Genomic DNA, 25,851 nt, shown 5'->3' on the forward strand with positions numbered 1-25,851 from the left:
TTACCATACTGCCCAGCAATCCGACTACTGGGCATATACCCTGAGAAAACTGTAATTCAAAAGGAGTCATGTACCACAATGTTCATTGCAGCTCTATTTATAATAGCCAAGACATGGAAGCAACCTAAGTGTCCATCGACAGATGAAGGGATAAAGAAGATGTGGTACATATATACAATGGAATATTACTCAGCCATAAAAAGAAACAAAACTGAGTTATTTGTAGTGAGGTGGATGGACCTAGAGACTGTCATACAGAGTGAAGTAAGTCAGAAAGAGAAAAACAAATACCATATGCTAATACATATATATGGAATCTAAAAAAAAAAATGGCTCTGAAGAACCTAGGGGCAGGACAGGAATAAAGACGCAGACATAGAGAATGGACCTGAGGACACAGGAAGGGGGAAGGGTAAGCTGGGATGAAGTGAGAGAGTGGCATGGACACATATACACTACCAAACGTAAAATAGATAGCTAGTGGGAAGCAGCCACACAGCACAGGGAGATCAGCTCGGTGCTTTGTGTCCACCTAGAGGGGTGGGATAGGGAGGGTGGGAGGGAGACACAAGAGGGAGGGGATATGGGGATATATGTATATGTATAACTGATTCACTTTGTTATAAAGCAGAGACTAACACAACACTGTAAAGCAATTATACTCCAATAAAGATGTTAAAAAAAAAAAGGGATGGGTTATCTCGAATAAGAGGCAAAATAATTTACATTCCTTAAAAAAAAAAAAAAAAGTCATTCTTATCTATTTTGGTTCCAGTCTCTAATATGAAGTGTTTGGCGTATGTTAAGATTTACATTCTTGCCAAGTCAGAGATTAAGTTTTCAGATATCACTCCAACAGTATTCCAAACTGTGTCTTAGGTATCTGATGGCACATAAAATTGTTTCAGAAAATTTAAATACTAGAGATGGCAATCTCACTGGCAAAGCTCTATCCCTAGACAATCTAGATTAGAAGGAATATCTTCCCACATGCTCTATACTGACTTCAAATTTGTGTATGTGTTTAAACATATGCACACCCACAGAATTAACTATAAGACCTTTAAGCTGTTCAGCTTCAATTTCTGAAAAAAAATTCCTTGCTTACAGTTAGCTGAGAGCTAGTTAATGAGATCATTCTAGTATTTCCAGAAGGTTCTAGAAAAAGAAATACAACTCCAATATAAACTATTCCTGAAAAAGTACAACACAGCACAAAATTTTTAGCATTTTGATACATAACTGATATTTCTATTCTAAAACATTTTAAGGAAATCTATATTTAAAAGCAAATCTCGAAGTTAACCACCACTATGGCAACAAAGGGACTCTCTTTAATAGTCCTACCTTCAAAGAAAAGGAATAGATTGTACCTATTTAGAAGAATAATTTTGAAAAAAATTTTTTTCACTCCACTCCGTATTTATTTATTTATTTCTTGCGGTACGCGGGCCTCTCACTGTTGTGGTCTCTCCCACTGCAGAGCACAGGCTCCGGAAGCGCAGGCTCAGTGGCCATGGCTCACGGGCCTAGCCACTCCACGGCATGTGGGATCTTCCCAGACCGGGGCACGAACCCGTGTCCCCTGCATCGGCAGGCGGACTCTCAACCACTGCGCCACCAGGGAAGCCCCATTATTATTGTTAATTGAATGCGAGGGGAAAACAAAGATGCAGATAGAAGGAAGAATTAAAAAAAACAAAACTAAAGGAAGTTACAGCATCCAGACACTGAGGCAGAAACAGAAAACAGCACACAGAGAATATGTATCAAATTGATAAAAAATTGTGAATGGAGATATTGTAAAGATAATTTACACATTTGGTGGTAACTATTCGATTGCTAGGGTTCCTTCAAATGCTAAGGATCTATGATGATGCAACATATTTCTATTCAAGAAACCATTTTTTGTGGTCTAAAAAGTATCTGCATCAAGAATCTCCCTCTGATCTTGAGAGATCCATCCATATCTGCAAGTAAATTAATGTATAAATTGAGAAATATTTAGTGTTATACTGTAAGCTTAAGTCATAGCAAAGATGATCACGGATATCAAAGATTATCTAATTTTTTTTTTTTTTTTTTTGCGGTATGTGGGCCTCTCACTGTTGTAGCTAGCCTCTCCCGTTGTGGAGCACAGGCTCCAGACACGCAGGCTCAGTGGCCACGGCTCACGGGCCCAGCCGCTCCGCGGCATGTGGGATCTTCCCGGACTGGGGCACAAACCCGTGTCCCCTGCATCGGCAGGCGGACTCTCAACCACTGCGCCACCAGGGAAGCCCTATCTAATTTTAAGAAAGGCCTATATCAGATCATCACCTTGTTCACCATTATAGCAACTTAATTTTAACAAGTATATAAAAACTAATACTTCTATTAGCCTCTTTCTTCATTTTCCTTTCCAATGTGAAGATGAAATAATTCAGATGCTGTTCAATTCCAACTGAGTTTTCAGTCAATGCCAAGCACAGTACTGTACAGAGTTGTGACAATAAATCTGCTGACTAGACTAATAACAATGGGCCCATGAATCACCTATTTACTGGATTAAAAATACACTAGGTTCATTTCAACTTGGCAAGAATGTTTTTCAATTTAATTTTCTATTTTTATCATACAGATTATGAACATATAACCCACAAATACCAGTAGAAAGAAACAGTGAAAACACTACAACTCCCTGGACTATCCTAAGAATAAAGGAGATAATATACATGAAATTCTTTTTTTTTTTTTTTTGCAGTACGCGGGCCTCTCACTGCTGTGGCCTCTCCCGTTGCAGAGCACAGGCTCCGGACGCGCAGGCTCAGCGGCCACGGCTCACGGGCCCAGCCGCTCCACGGCATGTGGGATCTTCCCGGACCGGGGCATGAACCCGTGTCCCCTGCATCAGCAGGCGGACTCTCAACCACTGCGCCACCAGGGAAGCCCTACACATGAAAATTTTTAGTTTCCTACAAAGACAATTTCACCTTAGTTGCTAAAGTACAAATATGTGTTTACTGATATGTTTTCAGTATTTGTGTCCAATAAGTACACTTTAAAAGAAGTTTTAAAAATTAAGAAGAAATAAATCCTTAAAACACAATTCAAGGGGGCCAAATGTCTGCGGTTATTTTAAAAGTGACATTTAAAAGGGAAGAAATGATAAAATGGAGCACACTAAGAAAGCAACCGATGACACATCAGAAAACATTTACTAATTCTTAGGATACAGTACAGAAACTTTCCAAATATTAAACTTAATAAGGAAATTTGAGAATAAAAATGTTCTATCACAGCCACTCAGAAAGAAGGCGCTCTGAAGGAAAGGCATGGTAGAGAAAGCACTGGTCTATCCTGAGACCTGTTTTGAATTTCTGTTCTACCATTCAGCTCTATGACAACAGGAAGTTTTGTTAACAATTTTGGAATTCAATTTTCTTCTCTTCAAAAAAAATGGGAATACTGTTTTATTTCTAAGGTTTTTTTCACCTTTAAAAGTTATCACTCCAAGGCTTCCCTGGTGGTGCAGTGGTTGAGAGTCCGCCTGCTGATGCAGGGGACACGGGTTTGTGCCCCGGTCCGGGAAGATCCCACATGCCGTGGAGCGGCTGGGCCCTTGAGCCATGGCCGCTGAGCCTGCGCGTCCAGAGTCTCTGCTCCGCAATTGGAGAGGCCACAACAGTGAGAGGCCCGCATACCGCAAAAAAAAAAAAAAAAAAAAAAATCACTCCAGGGAATTGACAACAATCTAAAATTAGAGAACTTGGTTTTAACTGCAACTCCTTAGACAAGTTGATAACATTTAATTTTCTTCATCCATGAAGTTTTAGACAAAGTTACCTGTAAAGTCTTTTCCAGTTTCTACCTCTTATAAGAATCATATTATGAAGAAAAAAGAAAACAACAGCAACAGAACTCTGAATGGTCCCTTAGAAATAATGAGCACAAAAACAACTCATTAGCTGGATCTGAGTATCCTAGGTAGTAGAGATCTTAGCAAAGCCTAAAAGCAGCTCATGGAAGACATCTGCTGCTGAAACTGGGAACTGAGCACATGTGTAAGCTACAGTAAACACAAGGGCAGAAATGAATTTTGATAATTAGAGAGCAAAGCACTGTCAGGTTAAAAATGGAAGAAAAACAGTTTTCACGAAAGCTCAACTTCCTGTGTGGCAGAATACACACACCAGGTGACTGATTTATATGATATAAAATATAAAGTGACTAATAGGAACAGTTAGTAGCCGACAATGAATAGATAAAACAAAGGAAGAGACCATGATGAGTAGGATTCTTTATACAGGCCAATAGTTACTAAGGGCACACCTAGAAGAATATATTTTCCATATACAAATTATCTAGGTTTCCAATAAGAATTAAAAAAAAACCTCCCCGAATAGCAATAATAAAACCATTTGTTTTTGGTTTTCAATTGTGTCTAAACTCTAGAACAAAATTAAGGAAAGGTTAGCATCACAGGTTGGCTAGAATGATATGCCAAAGATGACAGGAAGGAAACAGAACTATTCAACTTCTATTCTGCTTCCATCTTTTGTCTCAGGAGAATGCTTTTTAGACCAGAAAGATAGAAAGTAATGTTGTTAAGACTGATCAAAATGCAAAACAGGTGAAGAGACTGGGTGCCTTAAATGAGTTCAAGTCTCTAAGCTAAATGAATCACTCTCCTGAAACAGAACTTGTGAATATAATTGTAGAACCACTGTTGACAAATCTGAGCAAAAACAGAAAATGGCAAAGATACAAAAGGACTGTACGTGGCTAAATATTCCAGTGTTCAAAAAGAGATAGGACTCAAGAAATTTAAACTATGGAGCCTGCTGTAGATCTTTTGAAAAAATGTGGAATGGCTTAACACAAATAGGTTTTATCAGATCTCAGAAAAGGAATCAATGAACATGTGATACTTCTATGAATTTACTAAAAACAATAATAACCAACTAACCACATAATCTGTTTTAGAGGTACCAGACTAGTAGATCTGTATAAATACTATGACTTTAGGATTTAGTGAAAGTTCTCTACTCTCTCTGTGAACAAGTTAGACAAATGAGGCTAGAGGTAATACAGTAAAGATTAGTATTTTTTTGAACAACCTCATTCAACAAAACTGACTGGTGTAAGGAAAAACCTATTAACATGCTATATGGATGTGTGCTTTGCTGTTTTATTCAACATTTTTATCCACAATAGGAAAAAAATATTTAGTGCCTGCAGTAAATGGTTAATTTCCTATCTTGCATCTTAGAGAAGGTCCTCTAACCAGTTCACAGTGGATGTTGAGTAAATATCTGTTGGAGAAAAAATATATACAATCTATACCAAAGATGAAAAGTACATGAAACTCATCTTACATGCACCTTCAGAACTTATTTTACTGTGTAATTTCACAAGTAAACTCTAATAAGCAGTGCCCAAAAACGAGCTGAAAGAAATACTTTTTATTTTCCTATGTTGCATTTTAAGATAAAGTACCTTAGCGAAAAGAAACAGTGTACATGAAATTGGAGAGAAGAACTACTGTAAGAAGTACTACTGCATCTACCACAACTATCGCAACTGCCACTACTCATACACACTTGAATAGCACTTACTAGTGCCAGATACAGTTCGAAGGGCATTAGACATATTAATTCACTTAACTGTCAAAAAACAGTCTTAGGTACTATTACTATACCCTTAGGAATTCGAAGTTCAAAGACGCTAAGTAACAAGCCCAAAGTCACTCAGCTAGTAAGTGACAGGGCCAAGATTCAATCCTGGCAGATCGGTTTCAGAGTGTGTCCTCTAAATCACAACCATACTATAATGCCAAGGGCATCTCCAAATCTGCACATTTTCCACTCCTTTGCATTTAAACAAAACCTAATACCTTTCACTCTCATTAAAGAGCTTCAAGAACTCTATAAGTCTGTGTGAGAGATAGCAACCCTTTTGAATTACCAATATACATGGGAAGAGGACTACTGCTTCTCAAAGAGCATCTCAGACTCTCAAAACATACTGGCTTCTTTTTCAGAGGAACAGTACTAACTTTAATGTTATACGGTCCTCACTCTGAACCTAGACATACTTCCTCAGATATTTAGTTTCTGTTTAATTACTAACTACAAATAGAAATGGAATATAAATAGAATCAGAAGTTAGAAATTATTACCTGAAGAGAATGAACCCAAGTGATTCTACTGCTGCCCTCCTGACATCGTCGTTAACATCACTTACCTAGGAAAAAATTTAAAGGATAATTACATTATACTACATGCATCCTATTACTACATTCATTACATTACTAGAATAAACTGATACGAGAGGCCCACATCATTTAAATGTAAACTAGATCTCATTAGCATATTACCGTAACCACCTCCCTAATCCATGGTTTCACTTTCAGCAGTTTCAGTTACCCACAGTCAACGGTGGTCTGAATATTAAATGGAAAATTCCAGAAATAAACAATTCATAAGTTTTAAATTGCATGTCATTCTGAGTATTCTAATGAAATCTCACACCATCCCACTCTGTCCCGCCTGGGATGTAAATCATCCCTTTGTTCGGTGTATCTCAGTTGTATATGCTATCCACACACTAGTCACACAGTAGCCCTCTCAGTTATCAGATCGATGAGGTATTGCAGTGCTTATATTCAAATAATCTTTATTTTACCTAATAATGGCCCCAAAGCACAGGAGTAGTGATGCTGCAATTCAGGTATTCTCTTCCTGTGCCTAATTTATAAGTTAAACTTTATTACAGGTATGCATGTATGTATGTATATGAAAAAACATAGTATATGTACTATCCGTGGTTTCAGGCATCCCCTGGGCGTCTTGGAACATATACCCCGTGGGTAAGCGGGGGGACTACTGTATTCCTCTATTAGAATGTCTTACCCCAATTAAGAAAAATTCATCTGAGAATTTCTTCATTTCAAGGCTTAGAAGCCTTTATAGTTTGGTGAAGTTTAAGATGCAGGGCTACTTCTAAAGACTATTTCAGCTCTACCATAGCTTTTGTGGGCCACGTTGAAAATCTAACCATTCCTTCAATGTTGTTTTCAAAACTGTATGTCCTAAACTCAAGCAAAATACAACCATCTATAACATACCACATGCTGCACTGATAAATAATAAATTATTAATAAATACTGTGTCATGTGAATATCTCTAGGAAGAAAGAAATAATAATAGCTCTAAACCCTTTCTGCATGGGAAGATGACCTTGGGTCTACCATCTCCCAGCACCAAGATGGTAGAAACCTACTGGGTTAAGACATATGGAACGTCCACTGTGTTATCAGGCAACATTATTTATCACTGAAAAACTGTACCTGGATTGGGTGACTCTGAGTGGAAAAAGCCTGTTGGAAAACATGGGCATTGGCTTTCCTGTGCAACGTGTCTCTTGTCATAGAGCATGTCCCTTAGGGGTACCTGGAAGCTAACTTCACAGGCTGGAAAAAGAAGTCATTCCTATTGTTCATTAGATTTCCCTACCCTGGGGTGGCTGCACACATTCACATGGTCTTTTTTTTTTTAAACACAATAAAAGAGTTTAATAAGGTGTCCAGTTTACAAAATAAATCTAAAAAAATCAATAGCTTTTGTTTTACACCAATAATAACCTGGCAGAAAATGTAATGGGAGGAAAATTCCATACACAATCATAACAATAAATATGAAATACCCAGGAACAATTCTCCTGAGGTGTGTTGAAGTCCTAGATGAATGCTTTACAATTTATTTGCAGACGGGAAGACATATCATGTTCCTCAAAGGAAGCAGCTGATATGCAGTTTGAGTTTTCCGTGTTGTAACTCTCATTACACTTGTATTAATTTGTTCTGGCATCTGTATTCCCTAAGCTCAATGTATTCCATTAAGCTCAATGATGCCAAAGACTCCGTGTCATTCCCTGCTGTGTTCTAGTGCATGTCCAAGTTCCTGGATCCATTCACATGGTCCTGTCCCTTATAAATGAGGGTGCCCCTTGGAATAGAGTTTCAGAAGTTGCTCCTAAATGACTTTAAGGACTTTCATTCAAATAGACACACTGTCACCCTTTCCTGAATCCTTCTGAAAAGCTAAGTGAACCTGGCACTAGGTTATGGCTGACTGTGCTCCATGAATGAGAATCTGAACCTGGGGCCGCTGGTGATAGTTATGTGGTGTGGGTGTGCAGTCATCAGCACATTTAGTGTCCGTCTGCAAACTTTCTCTTCCATGTCTATCCAAGAAAGGTCAGAGTACTTACAGCAACGTGTAGCAGGCGGCGAATAGCTTTGTTGTTACCTGAACCACAATAAGCCATGGCCACGGTATACATTCCAGATCGTCGAAGAATTGGATCCTAAGAAATAATTCAATGTCAATCATCAACTTATTTCAGACAGTAACTTCTACAGGCTTAGTTTCATCCATCAGGGGAGCTGGTTTTAGGTAAGAAATGAACTCAAGGAGCACCATTTTGTGGTTGGCAGTTCTCTACACAAATGGAGAATTAAAAGACTCTAATATGGTAGTAGTTAACTGCTTCTAATTCCCAATATTCTGTGCAACATGCCTATGCTGCCTCACACTTTTTATAAAGTATAAACTCAAGCCCAATACCAACACTCACTGCCCTATGATTCTCAACTTCCATTTGTCAAACAACAAAGAAGCTTGCTTCTAATTCTACATTCTAACTTGCTTTTACCTTACCACTTAATTCTTGGCAACTGAGCACTGAGTGGAAGAGATATGTAGTCTGATAGGTGAGCAAAATAATTAGTAGTTTTATCAATAAACTATAGCAGTGGATGTTTTTATCAGATTACAGAGGACAGTACTGTTTACCACTGACTACCTACCATATACAATACCATTGTAAAAACAAAACAAAAGGCAAAGGAAAAACATCTCACCCAAATAAATAAGTACAGAGATTGGCACTGTTTTCTGATGAAAAAACAATGAAGTAAACTTTATGTCTTATTAAATGATTATGAAATCATCCCCAAAACATTATCTCTAAAAGAAATCAACTTATATATTTCTAAAGAACTTTTCTAAATCTGCTTATTTGAAAATCACTGAAGTCTTGATTAAATTTAAAATTCTCAAATTAGCCCTGCTCACCTCTTTTAATCAGTGTTTTTCTTTCCTAAATTCTATAAGGCTTTATATATCTTTTGAGAAGTTTTATCAACAAATGTGCCTAAGAGTTCTGATAGGAACAAAGATAATTTCCAGTAAAGGTTAAGTGTTTCTGTAAATGCTGGATATAATAACCGGAGGGTGAGGAAATGCAGGGAAAAAAGGATGAATAATATGTGACCTTATCACGGCAGAGAGATTCAATGAGAGCATCAGCCTCTTCCATCCTCCCGTACATCACTAATGCTATGCCAACTGCAAGACCACGTAGAATCTTCTCATGTTGAGTTTCCTGTGCATAGCCAACCATGTCCTCAATAGCCTGGGCATTTTTAGAGCCCAACATAACCAAACCTAGGGCCAGGCCAGCTGCTTCCCCTAGTGAGTGAAAAGCAAAACATTAAAGAGTAAGAGTTATGTATGTAAAGTAAATAAAACATATCCTATTAGAAGTGCTAACTATTAGCATCAACTATCAAAACAACCATTAGCTTCTGAGAGCATTGTTTCAAGTCATCAGACATAAAGAATAGTTTATGTGGAAGTATATCCATATATTTACAGCTATTTTCCTTTTAAATCTTGATAGGATACACTACCAAATCCTACAGAGATTTCAAAGGAGACATTATGGCAATATTTTTTCTACATTATCACCTAGCAGTAGAGACAGCCTCAGGATACAAGCAGATCACTCTAATAAACTTCTATTTGCAAAAGTCAGTTATACAGACATACACACAAGACATACCATTTTAAAAAGCCTATATATCACAAAACATATTTTTATAAAATGAGTTTGATAAATGGGGCAAATAGAGAAATCTATTCCTATACTTCCTAAAAAGAATTCTCTACAAATAGAGAAATCCATTAGATTTTTAAGAGACCACAAAATATAGGTAGAAAACAAATATTACAGTTACATTAATTAATCCTAGAGTTTGTTATCTTTGGAAAGAATCACTTACCTGTCACAGCATCATCCTGATAAAGGTTTGTTTTTAGCAAATCATACACATCCTGGCGTGCAGTCCCCATGGCAGCCAAACCAAGGCCCAGACTGCCACCATGTCGAACAATCTAGAGAAAAACGATGGGCTCCATTTATTTGGTACACTGCACTTAAAATCCAAGTTTCATTCTAATTTCAAAATACGTTGTGATATTAGGCATGGAAAGCAGCTGGCCTAGGAAGTATGATCAAAGGATACAGAGGGCCAGTGGTAACCTCACCAATTTCAGTTTCAAAAGAATGCTGCTTGCTGATGCAAAATAATAGTGAGTTGAAAAGGAAATGAAAAAAATGAAAGTAGAGACAGTACAGCTCTCTTTTAATAAATTCACATGAGAAGGGGAGGAGAAAGATGACAACAACTAAAAGGGAGAAGCAAGTGGTGAGGAAAGATTTTTTTAGGATAGGTGAGACCTGAAGATGCTTGTGGACTGAGGGAGGCAGCATAGAAGGAAACTGAAGATAAAGGAGAAAAAAGTTTCTTCATAACTTCATGGTTATGAAGAAAGTGGGAGAAAATGGTGTCAAGACCAAAAGTTAGTCTTTATTTGAAGAACACTTTTGTGGTGATCTGTTACTTTTGAATGTACAGTATCCTTTTATTGGTGACAGCACCCCACTCCTGCTTGGGGAATATTCCTCCCCACTGGTTCGAGTCTTGGTGGAACCATCACTTAAAATAAGCTCCCATCTTCCCCTAGCGGAAGTGTGGGCCTGTGACCCAAGACAGGCCAATCAGATGCTCCTCTGGAATTTTAATCTTTCTTAGGTGGAATGACCCAAGGACCAAAAACATTTCAAGTTCATTCATCCTGACAGTAGTGCCCTGAAGAGATGATCCCATTAGTTCTTGTTATCTAGATTCCTAGAACTGCCCTGTGCTTAACCTTTGTGAGAACTGGTTCATCAGCTTTTCCTTTAATTAAATAAGCTACTTCCAATAAACTCCTTGTTTAAGCAGAGGGTTTTATTGCTGGTAACCAAAAAGTTTTATCTGACAAGAAAATTTTTACCTGAGACCAACAGAGGAAATGAGGTAGAGATATGTATAAACTATATGATTTGTGGATAGGGGGTTTATTAGCTGAGAAAGACCTTCCTACTGGCCTCAGTCTTTTCACTGAAGTAGGACAGAATTTTCTGGCTCACTTAGCTACTCTCCCGATAACCTTCTAAAACAGACTAGCATAAAAGTTAAAGTCTAAAATCCTATGTGTCAAGGTTCCTTAAAAAAAGAACAGGGCTGCTTAGTAAGTTTTTCCAAAAGAGTTACATTTAAAAAACCATCGAAGTTCAAACAAGCAAGAATTCTGATTCCCAAAAGAGTACATGCAATTTCTTTGGGCTTTAGTTTCCTGAAAAATAATAGAATTAGGCTAAATGATCACTAAAGTCACTTATATAACATAACAAGACTCTGAAGTGTGGGAATACAACACATATTTTATCAATATAAATATCTGGTACTTTATTTTGCTCCTCACACACAAGGTTTAAAGGACTGAGAAGCACAATTTTAGCTTATAGAGAAGGAGAGGAAACTACCTTCAAAAGAAAAGATTCTAGGGGCTCCCCTGGTGGTACAGTGGTTAAGACTCCATGCTCCCAATGCAGGGGGCCTGGGTTCGATCCCTGGTCAGGGAACTAGATCCCACATGCATGCCGCAACTAAGGAGCCCATATGCTGCAACTAAGGAGCTGGCCAGCCATAACTAAGGAGTCCACGAGCCACAACTAAGGAGCCCGCCTGCCACAACTAAGACCCATGCAACCAAATAAAGAAAGAAAGAAAAGATTCAATGAGAACAGTACTGGTTTGGGAATCCTACAAAATTTCTATTCACTGAAATAATTTGGCAAATTTAATGTCTCCCTGGACTCTTAAGTAACGGGGATTTATTTTTCCACTCTAATACTTACATCATTGCTGGCATTCTTAAGCTGGTTAAGCAGATAGTCAATTATATCACCACCATGATTGGCATGAATGAGACCTAGTGCATAGAGACCTCCACCTTCCTGATAGGCTGATCCTGGAGAGGTGTCCTTGGGAAGATATGTTGCCATTAACTGTAATGCTTCCTTCTCATGACCCTGTAAATTTGAGCCACCACAAAGGTGTCAGTAAAAGAAAGTTAGAGAAAAGAAGATGTAACATTTTCTATGATTATTGCTTTTTCTCCAGAGTGAAGGGGGAAGTGGGGCTCTCTCCTAAGCAACTTTATCACTCACACAAGAAGACAGCCTTTAAATGACCCAGTCACATCCTGGTTAGAAACAAATGCTGCAATTCCCACCCCCTCCTTGTTTTATAACAGTTCCCCAAATTCATCTTAGACAATGCAAATAACTTATTTCAATTCATTTTGAGAAATGTCTTAGCTAGTCTTCACAGGAAAAAGGCTTCCACTTTTTATAAAAAAAACAAACACACATTTCTTCTTTACTTTATCCTTCCCTGTATGAGGACTGACCCAATTTAACAAAATGTACCTGTCAATGAATTATAGTAAACTTTAGTTTTTTTCTTAACTCCAGGAAAATTGCTTCTGTTCTGATGCCTGCTCACAGTGATCGGTATATATTACCTTATGAATTACACCCAAACTGGCCGTGGCTGTAAATTTTGCCCAGTTAGTGGCTCTGGCTAACCATTCCAAGTTATCTCTGTAAGAAAAGGAAATTCAGCAACACTACTGAAATGAACTCCATAAAGCTTTTTATAACGCTAACGTCAAAGCATTAAAATGTTCACCTTGAACTGTTACAAATCATTTTACTTTATGGATCTCAAGTTACTGATGATTCCATTTTACCTCCTAAGTTGTTCTTAATATTTTGAGGACTTTAAAAATGCATGACATGTAATTCCACTATGAACAAAAGCAAAACTGTATCAAATTTCTAAGCTTAATGTATTTCATTCAAAAACCTATATTCATGGCAACTAATAAAGAAAATTAATTTTACCTCAAAACAAGTAGGCATATGCAATTTAAAAAATTTATAAAATAGAAAAGTAGAATTTAAAATTCAGGACTGTCAGGCAGGGAAAGTTCCCCACATCCATGTGACAATGTCAACAGAGTCTCTGTCAAAGACAATTTTAAACCAAAGTGGGAACCTACAAGCATATTTACCTAAGAAACTGGTCACTGGTAGTCCCACAGTGCATAAAAGAGTTTGCTATAACAGTTGCTGTGTGACACACAGAGTTCCTTACCGCATCCTACAAAAACAAATACAGATTTTTATTATTAGCAAAGTATTCATACAAACGCAAGCTTGCACGTGAACACACAGTAAGAGGCCCTGTTCTGTGGTGAAAACATGAATAAACTGAACTGGTATTTAACATATGAACCTTGGATATTTCTTTTATAAACATTAAATAGCTAGCTTATAAAAAACAAGCAAGTCAAACAAAGTTTTATTTGTGGTCTTAACTTGAGGTCAGTAGTAGATTTTGGGTAGGAATTTATGCAGCAGACTTTCTAATTTTTGGTTTCTGAATAGTTCGCAATTTCTCTTCAGTATCTTGCTCAAGGTCTCCAAAGTACTGGGGTAACCTGAGGAGCAATGCTGCACCTCTTCTGGCACTGTAACTCTGGCAAGCACCAAAGTTATTTTGTTCATTTTTATTTACTTATTTATTTTTGCGGTACACGGGCCTCTCATTGTTGTGGCCTCTCCTGTTGCGGAGCATAGGCTCTGGACGTGCAGGCTCAGCAGCCATGGCTCACGGGCCTAGCTGCTCCGCGGCATGTGGGATCTTCCCGAACCAGGGCATGAACCCGTGTCCCCTGCATCGGCAGGCGGACTCTCAACCACTGCGCCACCAGGGAAGCCCCTATTTTGTTTATTTTTAATGAGGCTGCGTTATAAAGAAAAACATCAGAAAACTGTCATAAATGCAAATTATATTATTCTTTTTGCCATCTGTAAAAATTATTTTGAAAGTCTGGAGAAGCATGATTACATATGCCTCAATCAAACAACTGTTTAGTAATGGAATAGTATATGACAATAAAAAATGAATAAATGACTTTGGGAAAGGATACTGGGTAAATAACACAGGCAAGGCAGGAAGATCTTTTTGTACTATGTATCTTTTTATATTAAAACATTTTTTGAACCAGATGAATAGATTATCTGTTCAAAAATTAATATTAATAATTGTTAGGATCAATATCTCAACAAAGGTTACAATATCAAGGTAAGAACCCCTATTCTCAAGGAGTTTGCAGTTCAGTGGGAAAAACAAACACACAAATAACCTGTATTAATGTTCTGATTGTGGTATTTGTCCAAATGCCCCATGTATACATTCAAATAAAAGCTAACTTAAAAAAAAAAGCCACTAAACTTCCCAATGAGAGACTAGCACAAAAAACAGGAGCTCAATCAATATTAATTCCTTTTCTTCTTCAACAAGATCAAGCATTTCTCCCATTATTTTTTTTTAAATACTTATTTCCTTGATCAGGAATAAAATGCAACAAATTATTCAATAACAAATATAAGTACTTATTCAACAAAGAAATAAATATAAGAAAAAGGCCTCCATTACAGATGAATTTCCTACCTTTGTGTTTTTTAGAATCATGAGATCTGTGTTATTGTTTCGTATTAAAAACTGCAGATGTAACTCAATAGCCATTTCACCACTTAGAATTTTAATCATTTTCAAAGTCTGATCCTTGGGCTCTGGACTCTGCTGAACAAACAAGAATGAAAATTATTGTATTACTGAAATCCAGTAAGCTAACTTTATTTTAACAGCACTAAACCAGTGAAATTCAGTCATACACACAACAAAACCCATATTTTAACAGCAGGATCTAGCAAACTCATGTATCATTTATTTGAGAGAAAGTAATTTATTTCTTTATTAGATGCCATTGAGATATGATACCAGCTTGATGGAAGAATGCAATTCATTCCAAACTCACTTCCAATATAAAATATTTTAATATTAAAAAAAACTGTAAAAGAGTAACTAATTACTGGTGATATGCAAGGAGAATTACTTTATACACAACCAACTTATAGTTTAGGTGAGAAACTCCCTCCTCCAAATTGAGAAAAAGCACCTTTAACCAACACATATATATGATCTCATGAACTACCAAGCCATCAACACAACTCTCCAACCATGTGAAGAATACAAATACTAAACAAGTATTTGTATTCTGGACAGAGTTCATTCTTTGATAAGGATCTAAGGGTTTGATTTCTTCTAAGTCAAGTGCTTTCTGGGATTGATCTTTTTTCTTTTTTGGCTGTGCTGTGTGGCTTGTGGGATCTTAGTTCCCTGACCAAGGATTGAACCCAGGCCCTGTCAGCAGTGAAAGCGCCGAGTCCTAACCACTGGACCACCGGACCACCAGGGAATTCCCTGGGATGAATCTTTAAAATTTTACTTTTTATAGAAAATCCATTTTTATAAAATAACTTTGGTATCAAACTTAATAATAAACCTCCATAAAAGCAGGTACGAAACACTTTTAAATAATTTACAATATAGTGTGGAAATACATGTTTAAATGGCAACCTCAACTTCAAAAAGCACACTTACCACTTCTGGTGTCTTTCCTACAAGTACACTACTTGTCTTTTCTTCTGTTTCCATTGAGTCACTAAAAGGAAGAGAACCAATAGTTACTAATGTGATAAATCTTTTCTGAATAGTATGTGTGGGTGGCTTTTTTTTTTCCTTTTAATCAAACTGAAGGTCTGAACCATGTCCAAATTAAATATTTTGCAAGGAAAAAACAGTTAATTACTTCTTAAGTACTGCCATTAGGAAACGAAAAAGATTGTAAAATAAGATGGAGGCAACCCAGTTACTGGATTTCCACCAAATAAATTCATAAAAACACGCAAAGCAACTAACTAGGTTAGCAAAATATATGGACAACAAAACCAGGTGACAAAGTATCTCCCAGATTCCCAAAACACGGTCAGGTGAAGATACACCACCACGAGCCACAAAGACCAGTCTGAAGCAAAGCAGCTGGAGCCTCAACAACTCTTAAACGAACCAGCCGACACCCCCTTCTAGGTCAAAGCACTACACTGAGGAGAAAATGCTGGGCACAGAATCCAAATTAAGGCGGCAGAAATGAGGGAAAAAGAAGGCTGAAATAAAAGTGAGAAAGGAAACAGAGCCAGGAGATCTCAGAACATAAAGACACCATTTTGTTTAAAACTCCACAAACACAATAAAAGAGGAAATTCTAGAGAACAGGGAAATTAGGAAAACTATCCTAAATCAAGCCTCCTTTGTAAATATTTAGGAAAACTAATTTCAGTAAAGATAAACCACAGAAAAGGATCAAAGTAAAATCCCATTCACTATTATAAGAAAAAATTATTTGAAAAGAGGTCAAAGATATGAAGAAAACTTTTACAGATATAAAAGAATATTATATATCAGAAATGAAATAATATAACTAGGGAAAAACTGGGAATGGAAGAAGAAGGATAATTACTTCAGAAATTAAGATCAACTCAGAAAGAACATGAAAGCAAATAAACACAAGAACAGGAGAGGGTAAGGAGAAAGACAATTTTAAAATCAAAAAGAAAGAAATTAAATGCTATTACCCCACGATTAGGAACAAAGGAAGAATGTTTGGATTTCCTGACCAATGCGGAAAAAAATAAGGGGGGAAAAGATATGAAAGTTATAAAGGAAGAAGTAAAATTGTCTCTGTTCACAGATGACATGATTCCTATGTAGAAAATTCTATAAAGGGATCTATAAAAAAAATTTACTAGACCTAATAAGTGACTTAAGCAAGGTTGTGGGATTCAACATTAACACAGAAAAATCAACTGTAATTCTATATATTAGCAACAAACAATTGGAAATTGAAATTTAAACGTACCACTTACAGCAGCATTAAAAGACCTAATATACTTAGGAATAAATTTAAGGGAAAATGTACAAAACTCCTGTACTAAAATCTACAAAAACACTATTGAGAGAAATGAAAGAAAGCCTAAATAAATGAAGATTACAAGATTACTGACTTACAGTAATTTTTATTAGTTCTAATAAAAGTGTTAAAAAAGCTGAGAATGGGGACTTCCCTAGTGGTCCAGTGGTTAAGAATCCACCTGCCAATGCAGGGGACACAGGTTCAAGCCCTGGTCCGGGAAGATCCCACATGCTGTGGAGCAACTAAGGCCGTGTGCCACAACTACTGAGCATGTGCTCTAGAGCCTGTGAGCCACAACTACTGAGCCCACGCACCTAGAGCCCGTGCTCCGCAACAAGAGGAGGCACCGCAGTGAGAAGCCCCCGCTGGCTGCAACTAGGGAAAGCCCGGGCACAGCAACAAAGACCCAACACAACCAAAAATAATAAAAATAAAAAAAAAATAAAAAATAAAAAGCTGAGAATGTTTCTAACTGTACAAATATGTAACCCAAATGCCTAAAATCTAGCCCAACCTACCCCACCTGAGTTTTTTTTTTTTAATTTATTTATTTTATTTTTGACTGCGTTGCGTCTTTGTTGCTGTGTGTGGGCTTCCTCTAGCTGCGGCGGGCGGGGGCCACTCCTTGCTGTGGTGCACGGGCTTCTCACTGCGGTGGCCTCTCCCGTTGTGGAGCAGGGGCTGTAGGCGCAACGGGCTTCAGTAGTTGTGGCTCGCGGGCTCTAGAGAGCAGGCTCAGTAGTTGTGGCAGACAAGCTCAGTTGCTCCGCGGCATGCGGGATCTTCCCAGACCAGGGCTCATACCCATGTTCCCTACATTGGGAGGCAGATTCCTAACCACTGCGCCACCAGGGAAGCCCTATCTGAGATTTTTAATTTACCTGATTAAATAGCACACATGCTGTCTGGCAAGCACCCTCCCCATCAGACAACCACTTCCATTTCTTTCCATAAGGGTCCATTTCGTTGGTTTTCCTTAATGTATGCAGCAGAGTGCAAAACAGAGCAACAGCTTTAGTAAGAGGCTAATCTATGAAAGCTAATGGTGAAATTTATTCTTAGATTATGTTGTCTATAAATATCTATTCCCAAAATGAAATATTGTTGAATTAGTTCTGATACAGAAAAAGATACTTATACCTGTCTTTCTCTGATCCTGGAACAGTACCCGTATTGGTGGATCCAGGCACAGAAGCAATAGGGGTGCCAACAGTTCGAAGATTCTGGATTACAGATGACAAAAACTGCTGGCTAGCGCTTTCATACAAATCAAAACAAATCTGATAAGCCATCAGGAGGTTGTCTTCCTTTACCAGTTTTTCTAAGATATCACTCACAGCCTGAGGATCATCTAAGAAAATTAAGCACTGAAATGCAGATAAAGAACAATTACATAATAATTGAAAACTTTGTCTACAAGATACTTAGAGAGTGATAGTCAACAAATATAAGTAAAGGCAAACTGGGGCAGACTGACTATCTAGTCTAGCATTCTATTTCTGATCCTGGCACCAAAGTTTTCCTGAAAATGGAATCTGCCTTCCATAAGAAAATCCATACAACTTATATTCACAGCTCCTAACACTGTGCCTGGCAATCAGCAATATTCAATAACCGGTTGGTGAGTGAATCTTGGCTTCTTTAAATCTTATCCATAAATCGCTATCAAGTGCTCTGTAACTTATTTTCTGCTTTACCATAAATTGTAGGAGTCGTTCATTCATTTAACACATTGTATTGTGCTGGGCCAGGACAAGAGGCACATTTTAAAATGACCATTTTGAAGTATTTCTCTTACTACTCTTAGGATTTGCCACATGTTTTAACAAAAACCACCCAATAAATTTAGGATTTTTCTCTTAAGAATTCAATTTAAATTTTCTTGTTCCCTTAAGCAGCAAATAACTCAATTTCAAAATGAACACATTAACCAAAGTTATTATAAATTAAGAATAGGAAATTATGGAAACAAATTAAATGACCAATACCAGGAGACTGGTTAAGTAAGGCAAAGTATATCCACTGAATGACTACTGCACAATCAAGAAAGAGTTTGTACAAGAATTTGTGAAATGTCAAAACATGAAAAAATGTTAAATTGAAGGAAATATATAATTGATACTGTTTGCTTCCAGGGAAGGGAAATTGGGAGCCAAAGGAAAGAAGTGTCAAGAAGACTTTTTACTGTATATCCTTTGATTCTTCACAAATTTTGAATCATGTGAATGTAATATTATCTGTTCAAAAATGTATTTTAAAAATGTAAAATAAATTTTAAAAAATTTTACAGGGACAAGGAATAAAATAGCTAAAAGAAATAAAATTACTTCTGAGGAATAAAACTGAAATACACAGAGGAAGAAGGCAAAGGACTACCGTTTTTCATGTAAGTTTTTAAAAACTATTTTTTAAACTATTAAAAACTATTTAGAAGCAAACAAAACTCCAAAAACCTCTACAGAGAAAAGTGAAAGGAAATATACTGTTAGGTGGACTTCGGGTGATATAAAGGTGGATATTTTTCTTCTAGCTTTTTCTGTGTTTCACACTTGGTTTAAAAAGCATCAAAAACTATATATAAAATAGATAAGCAACAAGGATTTACTGTACAGCACAGAGAACTATATTCAGTATCTTGTAATAACCTATAACGGAAAATAATTTGGAAAAAAAAAAAACCTGAATCACTTTGCTGTACATCTAAAACTAACATAACACTGCAAATCAACTTTACTCAATTTTAAAAAAAAGCATTGAAAAAAAGGATGTATTAATCTATATTTTAAATATGTATAGAGGATAGAAACACATATTGAGAACACATTATAATGAAAATATAACAAACCAAATGCGTGATAAAATGCTGCGCTCTAAGCAGAATACAAAAATTTGTCAATAAAACACAATCTAGCCATTGAAAAGAATGAGGTAGCTCCACATGTGCTAGTAGGTGGAGGAAAAACATTTATGAATCTTTTAATTGGGAAAAGGCCAATGGAAAGGGAAAGATACACTTTTCATTTTATATATTTTCTATACTGTCTTAATTTTTTTTAAAGTGTGCAAGCAAGTCCATACAATAAAAGAGATAAAGAAAATATACCCAAAGGTCTTGGCTGGTGTTCGGGGAATGAAACCAAAGATAATTTTTATAGCTGAAATTCTTTTTAGAAATGACATAACATAGGTACCGTTTTTATCTTTTCTTCTACCTTTTTTTTTTAATCTCATTTTCAAAAATTTCCTTAAATGCCTGGATTATTTTCAAAGTGAAAAAAAGAATACATAGAAATAACATATTATAACAGTTTTTTAGTTTTGAGAGATTCAGTTTCTTATCAGTAAAATGGAATATAAACGCATAAAGTATCTTCACAAGGCTGTTGTAAAGATCAACTGAGATACATGTATGAAATTATAGTGATGTGATGCTATATAATATAATGTAGTGAGGCATGGCTCAGCAGTACAGTGTAAAGTAATGCAATGTTATTACCTGACAGACATTGATGAAATCAGGTTTCTCCAAGTTCATGTAGATTTTAACTAGAACTCTCAGTACTTTATTCCGAAACTGTTTATTCTGCATTAAAGACATGCAGAGCTTGAGGCTATAAGCCAGCATTCCTGGGACATCATTCTGAAAGAGATAATTTGAAGAGATATGATTATCTGGTTACTGAAGCATGTTTATTTAGAAATCAAATTATTTTAATCGATATTCTTTAGTCATTCTAGGCAGCTAAAGATTTGCTACCTAAACAATAAAACTTAAAATTTTTAACCATTTTAGATGAAAATCTTAAAAGAAAATTACCTATTTCCCTGTCTTCATGAAAAAAAATAGGTTGAAAACAATTAAATATTTAGTGATCATCCAGGATCATGACTATATGACCATAGTATACTATAACTGTGGTGGTGCTGTTAAGTATTATAAAAAGATCTATACAGCTGTACATATACCAAGTGGCTATGCTTTTCAATTGTGTCTGCCTCTAGTCTTGCTAATCCTCATGACTTACCGCCTATACTCACTGGCCAGGAACACAATGTGATAGAACTATTCTCCAGCTCTGAGTGACTCAAGCTTTGAGTGCTGTCACATCTAGCTGGTGCTCTCCTGAGGAAATTTTGACTCCAGATTATTTATTTATTTATTTATTTTATAAATTTTTTAAAAAATTTTATTTATTTATTTTTGGCTGCGTTGGGTCTTCACTGTTGCGCTCAGGCTTTCTCTAGTTGTGGCGAGTGGGGGCTATTCTTCGTTGCGGCACACGGGCTTCTCACTGCAGTGCCTTCTCTTGTTGCGGAGCACAGGCTCTAGGTGCATGGGCTTCAGTAGTTGTGGCGCACAACTACTGTGGCTTAGTGCTCCGCGGCATGTGGGATCTTCCCGGACGAGGGCTCAAACCCATGTCCCCAGCATTGGGAGGCGGATTCTTAACCACTGTGCCAGCAGGGAAGCCCCTCCAGATTATTTATGTTTACCTTGTGGTTCTTCAAAGCATACCCAATATTTGAGATACTAACTTAAAAAAGTCCTTCAACATAAATAAGCATACCCAATATTTGAGATACTAACCTATAAAAGTCCTTCAGCATGAATAAGCATGCTGAAGAGCTACAAGTGTACTTCTCAAAAAGCGAGTTGAGAAATTAAAAATTCACAAAATTCACTAATTCGAAAAGATATACACACCCCAATAGCAGTGTTATTTACAACAGCCAAGATATGGAAGCAACTTAAGTGTCCATCAACAGATGAGTGGATAAAGATGTGGGGTGTCACACACACACAAATGTATATACACAATGGAATACTACTCAGCCACAAAAAAGAATGAAATTTTGCCATTTGCAGCAACATGGATGGACTTGGAGGGCATTATGCTAAGTGAAATAAGTCAGACAGAGAAAGACAAATACTGCATGATATCATTTATATGTGGAATCTGAAAAATACAACAAACTAGTGAATAAAACAAAAAATAAAAGCAGACTCACAGATAGAACAAACTAGTAGTTATCAGTGGGGACAGGGAAGGGGGAAGGGCAATATAGGAGTAGGGGATAAAAAAGGGTTATTATAGGATTATATGAAATCATGTGCGTGAAACTTTCGAAAACTGTAAAGCACTATAAAATTTAAAGATAGCTTTGTTCAATGATTAAAAAAATATTTTTTTAAAAAAGCAAGTTGTGACCTATCGGCGTATACATTATGAAATCAACTTAATGGGACTAGCATTTTTAAAAAAATGAAATACAATTTTAAAATATCAGGATTACATCGTAAGTAGAAAAAGTAGGTATTATTTCATCCTAAGTTACATCTATATGTACATGTGCACTGGGATGTAAAGTAAGACGCATTTCTTACTCTGCTTTATTCTTTTTTAAAAAATTTATCACCCCTTTACCTTATAGGGAATAAGGCTTCACTGCCTATTCCCCCAGTGGATTATTCCATTTGGGCAGGAACTTTGTTGGTCTTGTTTGCCACTGTATCTCCAATGTCTAGAACAGTGTCTGACACATAATATGCACTCCAAAAATATTTGTTGAATGAATAAAAACAAATATTTCGGTTCTATTCACCTGAAGACAAGGAGAAACTACAACTGCACAAAAATCAAACAGAGCAAAATAAGGGCCGTTCTATGACACTGGGTCATTCATTCATTTACTCATTTAAACTAATCTTACCACTGCTGCTAAACACTGCCTTAGGCTTTGGGGACCCAGTGGTGAAAGTGCCTATCCTTAAGGAGGTTATAATCTGGTGGACCTAGCTGGACCTAAGGGTTGAGGAGGGTATGGCTGGCAGGGATTGACAGAAGGATCTGTAAACAAATGACAGTTGAGCTGAACTGTGAATCTTGAACAGGAACACAGCAGGTAAAGAAAGAAAGGGAAAAGGATGTTTTTGGCAGGGGCAATACTTTTGGCAAAGGGAATGGGGTATGGTACATCTAGCAGAAGAGACAAGGTCAAAATGGCTGGAGTGCAAAGAGCTAGCTTGTGGAAAAGGATAGGTAGTGAGGCAGGCAAAGTGGGCATGCAGATCAATGTCCATTTAACTCAGTCTTGCACCTCTCTGACCACTTTGGTTGGTGACTTGCAACTGTCGTAATTATTGCAAAACACCCCCAAACCAGGAATGTAGCTTACAGTTTTAACCATGATAAATGCATTACAATAGTAGTTTACCAATACAGTCTTCTTAAAAAGGGCAGGGTAATTAAGACAACTTCCCCATGCAAGATCTCAAAGGAATAAATGTGGTAAGATAAAAGCAACTATCTGACAAACACAGAACACAGCCAAGGTTCATTTATAAACATAAATATAAAATACATATATTTTATAAATATAAAAATAAAATTTTTCCCAAAAGAGCACCTTATTATATCTAAGTTAGATTTTCTTTTCACTATCCATGCAATTTTCAGTTTTAATTATTTGCTCTGCTGATTCTTCATCAATAGCAACCTCTAAAATCCCATCATCTACCTACCGACTCAAGTATAGTCTTCTCAAAGACGTCCAGTCTTCGTGTCTCCAGAGCAATGCCGATAGCTTGCTTATACTTGTGATCATCTAGACATCGTTGAAACATTTTATTCACAATGCCTTCCAATCTCTGGTCAATTGGTTTTTTTTCTCCTTCAGGCAAATCTGCATTTTCCACACACTGTTTGGTGTAGTGATCAATGCACTTTGCTATAGAGAAAATAAAATAACTCTGATCAGCTGGTAAATTGGGCTATACTACTAGAAAGGACAATGCCTACATTCATAATCATAAAAATAACTTATGGGATGACTATGGAGTAATGAGCAAATTTCAAATTTTTTAAATGCTGTAAGTTATACCTTCAAATTAATATTGTTCCGTTCGTAACAGTTACATTGCAGGGCTACACACTAATTCCAGTAAGCTGACATTATTTAAAACATTTCTAGGACTTCCCTTGTGGCACAGTGGTTAAGAATCCGCCTGCCAACGCAGGGGACACGGGTTCGAGCCCTGGTCCGGGAAGATCCCACATGCCACGGAGCCAATAAGCCCGTGCACCGCAACTACTGAGCCTGCGCACCTAGAGCCTGTGCTCTGCAACAAGAGAAGCCACTGCAAGGAGAAGCCCGCGCACGGCAACGAAGACCCAATGCAGCCACAAAATAAATAATTTTTTAAAAAAATTTCTCTTTTTACTGTTTATTATTCAAAACTATGTTATTCAACTTGACTAAGCTGCTTATTCTACAGAGTTGGCTACAAACAGCTGCTGTTTTCACTCTCAAACACTTGCCATGATTGAGGATATTAACAAAAACCCTATTGTAGCAATTATCACATGGCTATAAATTACACTTCTTCAGATTAATGAAACCATCAGACCCTTGATAGTAGAGAGTCTGTCTATGACCTGAAATGTGCCACAGGTTCTAAAGGCAATCCCAAGAAGATTTCCAAAAACCTTTCCGGCAATCAGCTAAAATATTCACTGTCTCAATGTGAGGTAGGTTGAACCTATTCACACATACTTCCCCTCTCCCCCAAACAGGGAGTCTGAAAATTCATGCAGTGGTGCATGTGCATAATTTGGCTTTCCCATTTCACAGTGATTTGGGTGAATGGGGAGGATGAGGCAACATACTGAAGGGTATCATGTTTACAACTTACACTACTTTACAATCATAACTTAAACTTTTTAGGAGCAACCAAGAAAGGAAATTTCCCTAAACCTTCTTCCACCTTCTTAAGGAAAACAGCCACTCAAGCTGAATGACATATATAATAGTTATCCTCTCTATAACTCACTGGCCTGTCACCCTCCCTTTCAAAGAGAAAGGTACAAGGAAAAGATTAATTAGTTGCAAACTATAGCCCCAGGAAACAGAAACGATTTGAACTAGGATAAAGAACTGCTGGTCTACTAGATGGCCCATGTTAATGGGTCTATATTTTGGGGGAAGCAGAGGACTTTTATAAATTGGAATATACCACATTCAGGGTCCATCCAGGTAGGATTAGGCAGGTTCAGGTACAGTTAGTAAGAACTAAGTGGCACTCACAAGCAGACCTTAAACAAGTTTGGTTGCAGAAAATCTTCACCAGACCCTAATATGAGCTTTTTGAACCAAATGCAGTTGTGAGGAAACATTCCCCTACCTCATCAGAAAGGAATCTCAGATTTATAACATTTGGGGAGCTTTCCTTAGTTAATAACTGAGGAAGAAAAATGTTACCTCCCAGGTTTCAAATGAGACCTGTGCTCTCACTTACCAGGTTTATGTCATAACTGTACTCCAGAACCGAGCCTCATTCCTAGCTGAAGTCTTATTACAATCGGGAGAAGATTGAAAATTCTAGCCTTGAATTTTCTGAGTGTACTGTTTATGACATTCATTAAGAGCCTAGGAAGGCTTTCCTAAATTCTACTTTATATATTCTCTCACAAATCTCACTGACATTTAAAAAAATCCATTCTAATAGTCCCAAGAAAACTAGAAGGGTGAACCCCATTTCCACACAAAGAAAAGCAAACAGAACTGGTCTACCAGTCAACAATCACCTTCTACAAGCTAAGACTAAGATGATACATAGGAAGGCATCTACCACCTCATAGCCTCTTATAGACCAGCTGTCCTGATTAAAAGCATCATTTGTAAAATGTTAACATTGCAAGCACTTGCAGATCACCACTGGAAAAAATTATCAACATTCATCAAAAAAAAATCC

General features: G+C 37.0%; 1 protein-coding gene across 3 annotated transcripts in view; it reads right to left on the bottom strand.

Annotated features, from left to right (window-relative positions):
- PSMD1 (proteasome 26S subunit, non-ATPase 1) overlaps positions 1–25,851 on the bottom strand; it is a 97,772-nt gene that overhangs the window by 65,300 nt on the left and 6,621 nt on the right. For 2 of the 3 annotated variants that reach the window (XM_029225150.1, XM_029225151.1), the window contains 12 exons: positions 23,623–23,828; positions 20,596–20,739; positions 18,240–18,466; positions 15,731–15,791; positions 14,738–14,866; positions 13,293–13,381; positions 12,741–12,819; positions 12,073–12,246; positions 10,109–10,220; positions 9,319–9,515; positions 8,254–8,349; positions 6,161–6,225 (listed from right to left, as the gene is read on the bottom strand). In XM_029225150.1, coding sequence (XP_029080983.1) covers positions 6,161–6,225; positions 8,254–8,349; positions 9,319–9,515; positions 10,109–10,220; positions 12,073–12,246; positions 12,741–12,819; positions 13,293–13,381; positions 14,738–14,866; positions 15,731–15,791; positions 18,240–18,466; positions 20,596–20,739; positions 23,623–23,828 — 1,579 coding nt within the window. Of the gene's footprint in view, positions 1–6,160; positions 6,226–8,253; positions 8,350–9,318; positions 9,516–10,108; positions 10,221–12,072; positions 12,247–12,740; positions 12,820–13,292; positions 13,382–14,737; positions 14,870–15,730; positions 15,792–18,239; positions 18,467–20,595; positions 20,740–23,622; positions 23,829–25,851 lie in introns of all 3 variants that reach the window. The other variant, XM_029225149.1, reaches the window with a different exon arrangement.

This window comes from Monodon monoceros, unplaced genomic scaffold, assembly GCF_005190385.1.
Source record: "Monodon monoceros isolate NGI ecotype Baffin Bay Population unplaced genomic scaffold, NGI_Narwhal_1 Super_Scaffold_16, whole genome shotgun sequence".
NCBI lineage: Eukaryota > Metazoa > Chordata > Mammalia > Artiodactyla > Monodontidae > Monodon > Monodon monoceros.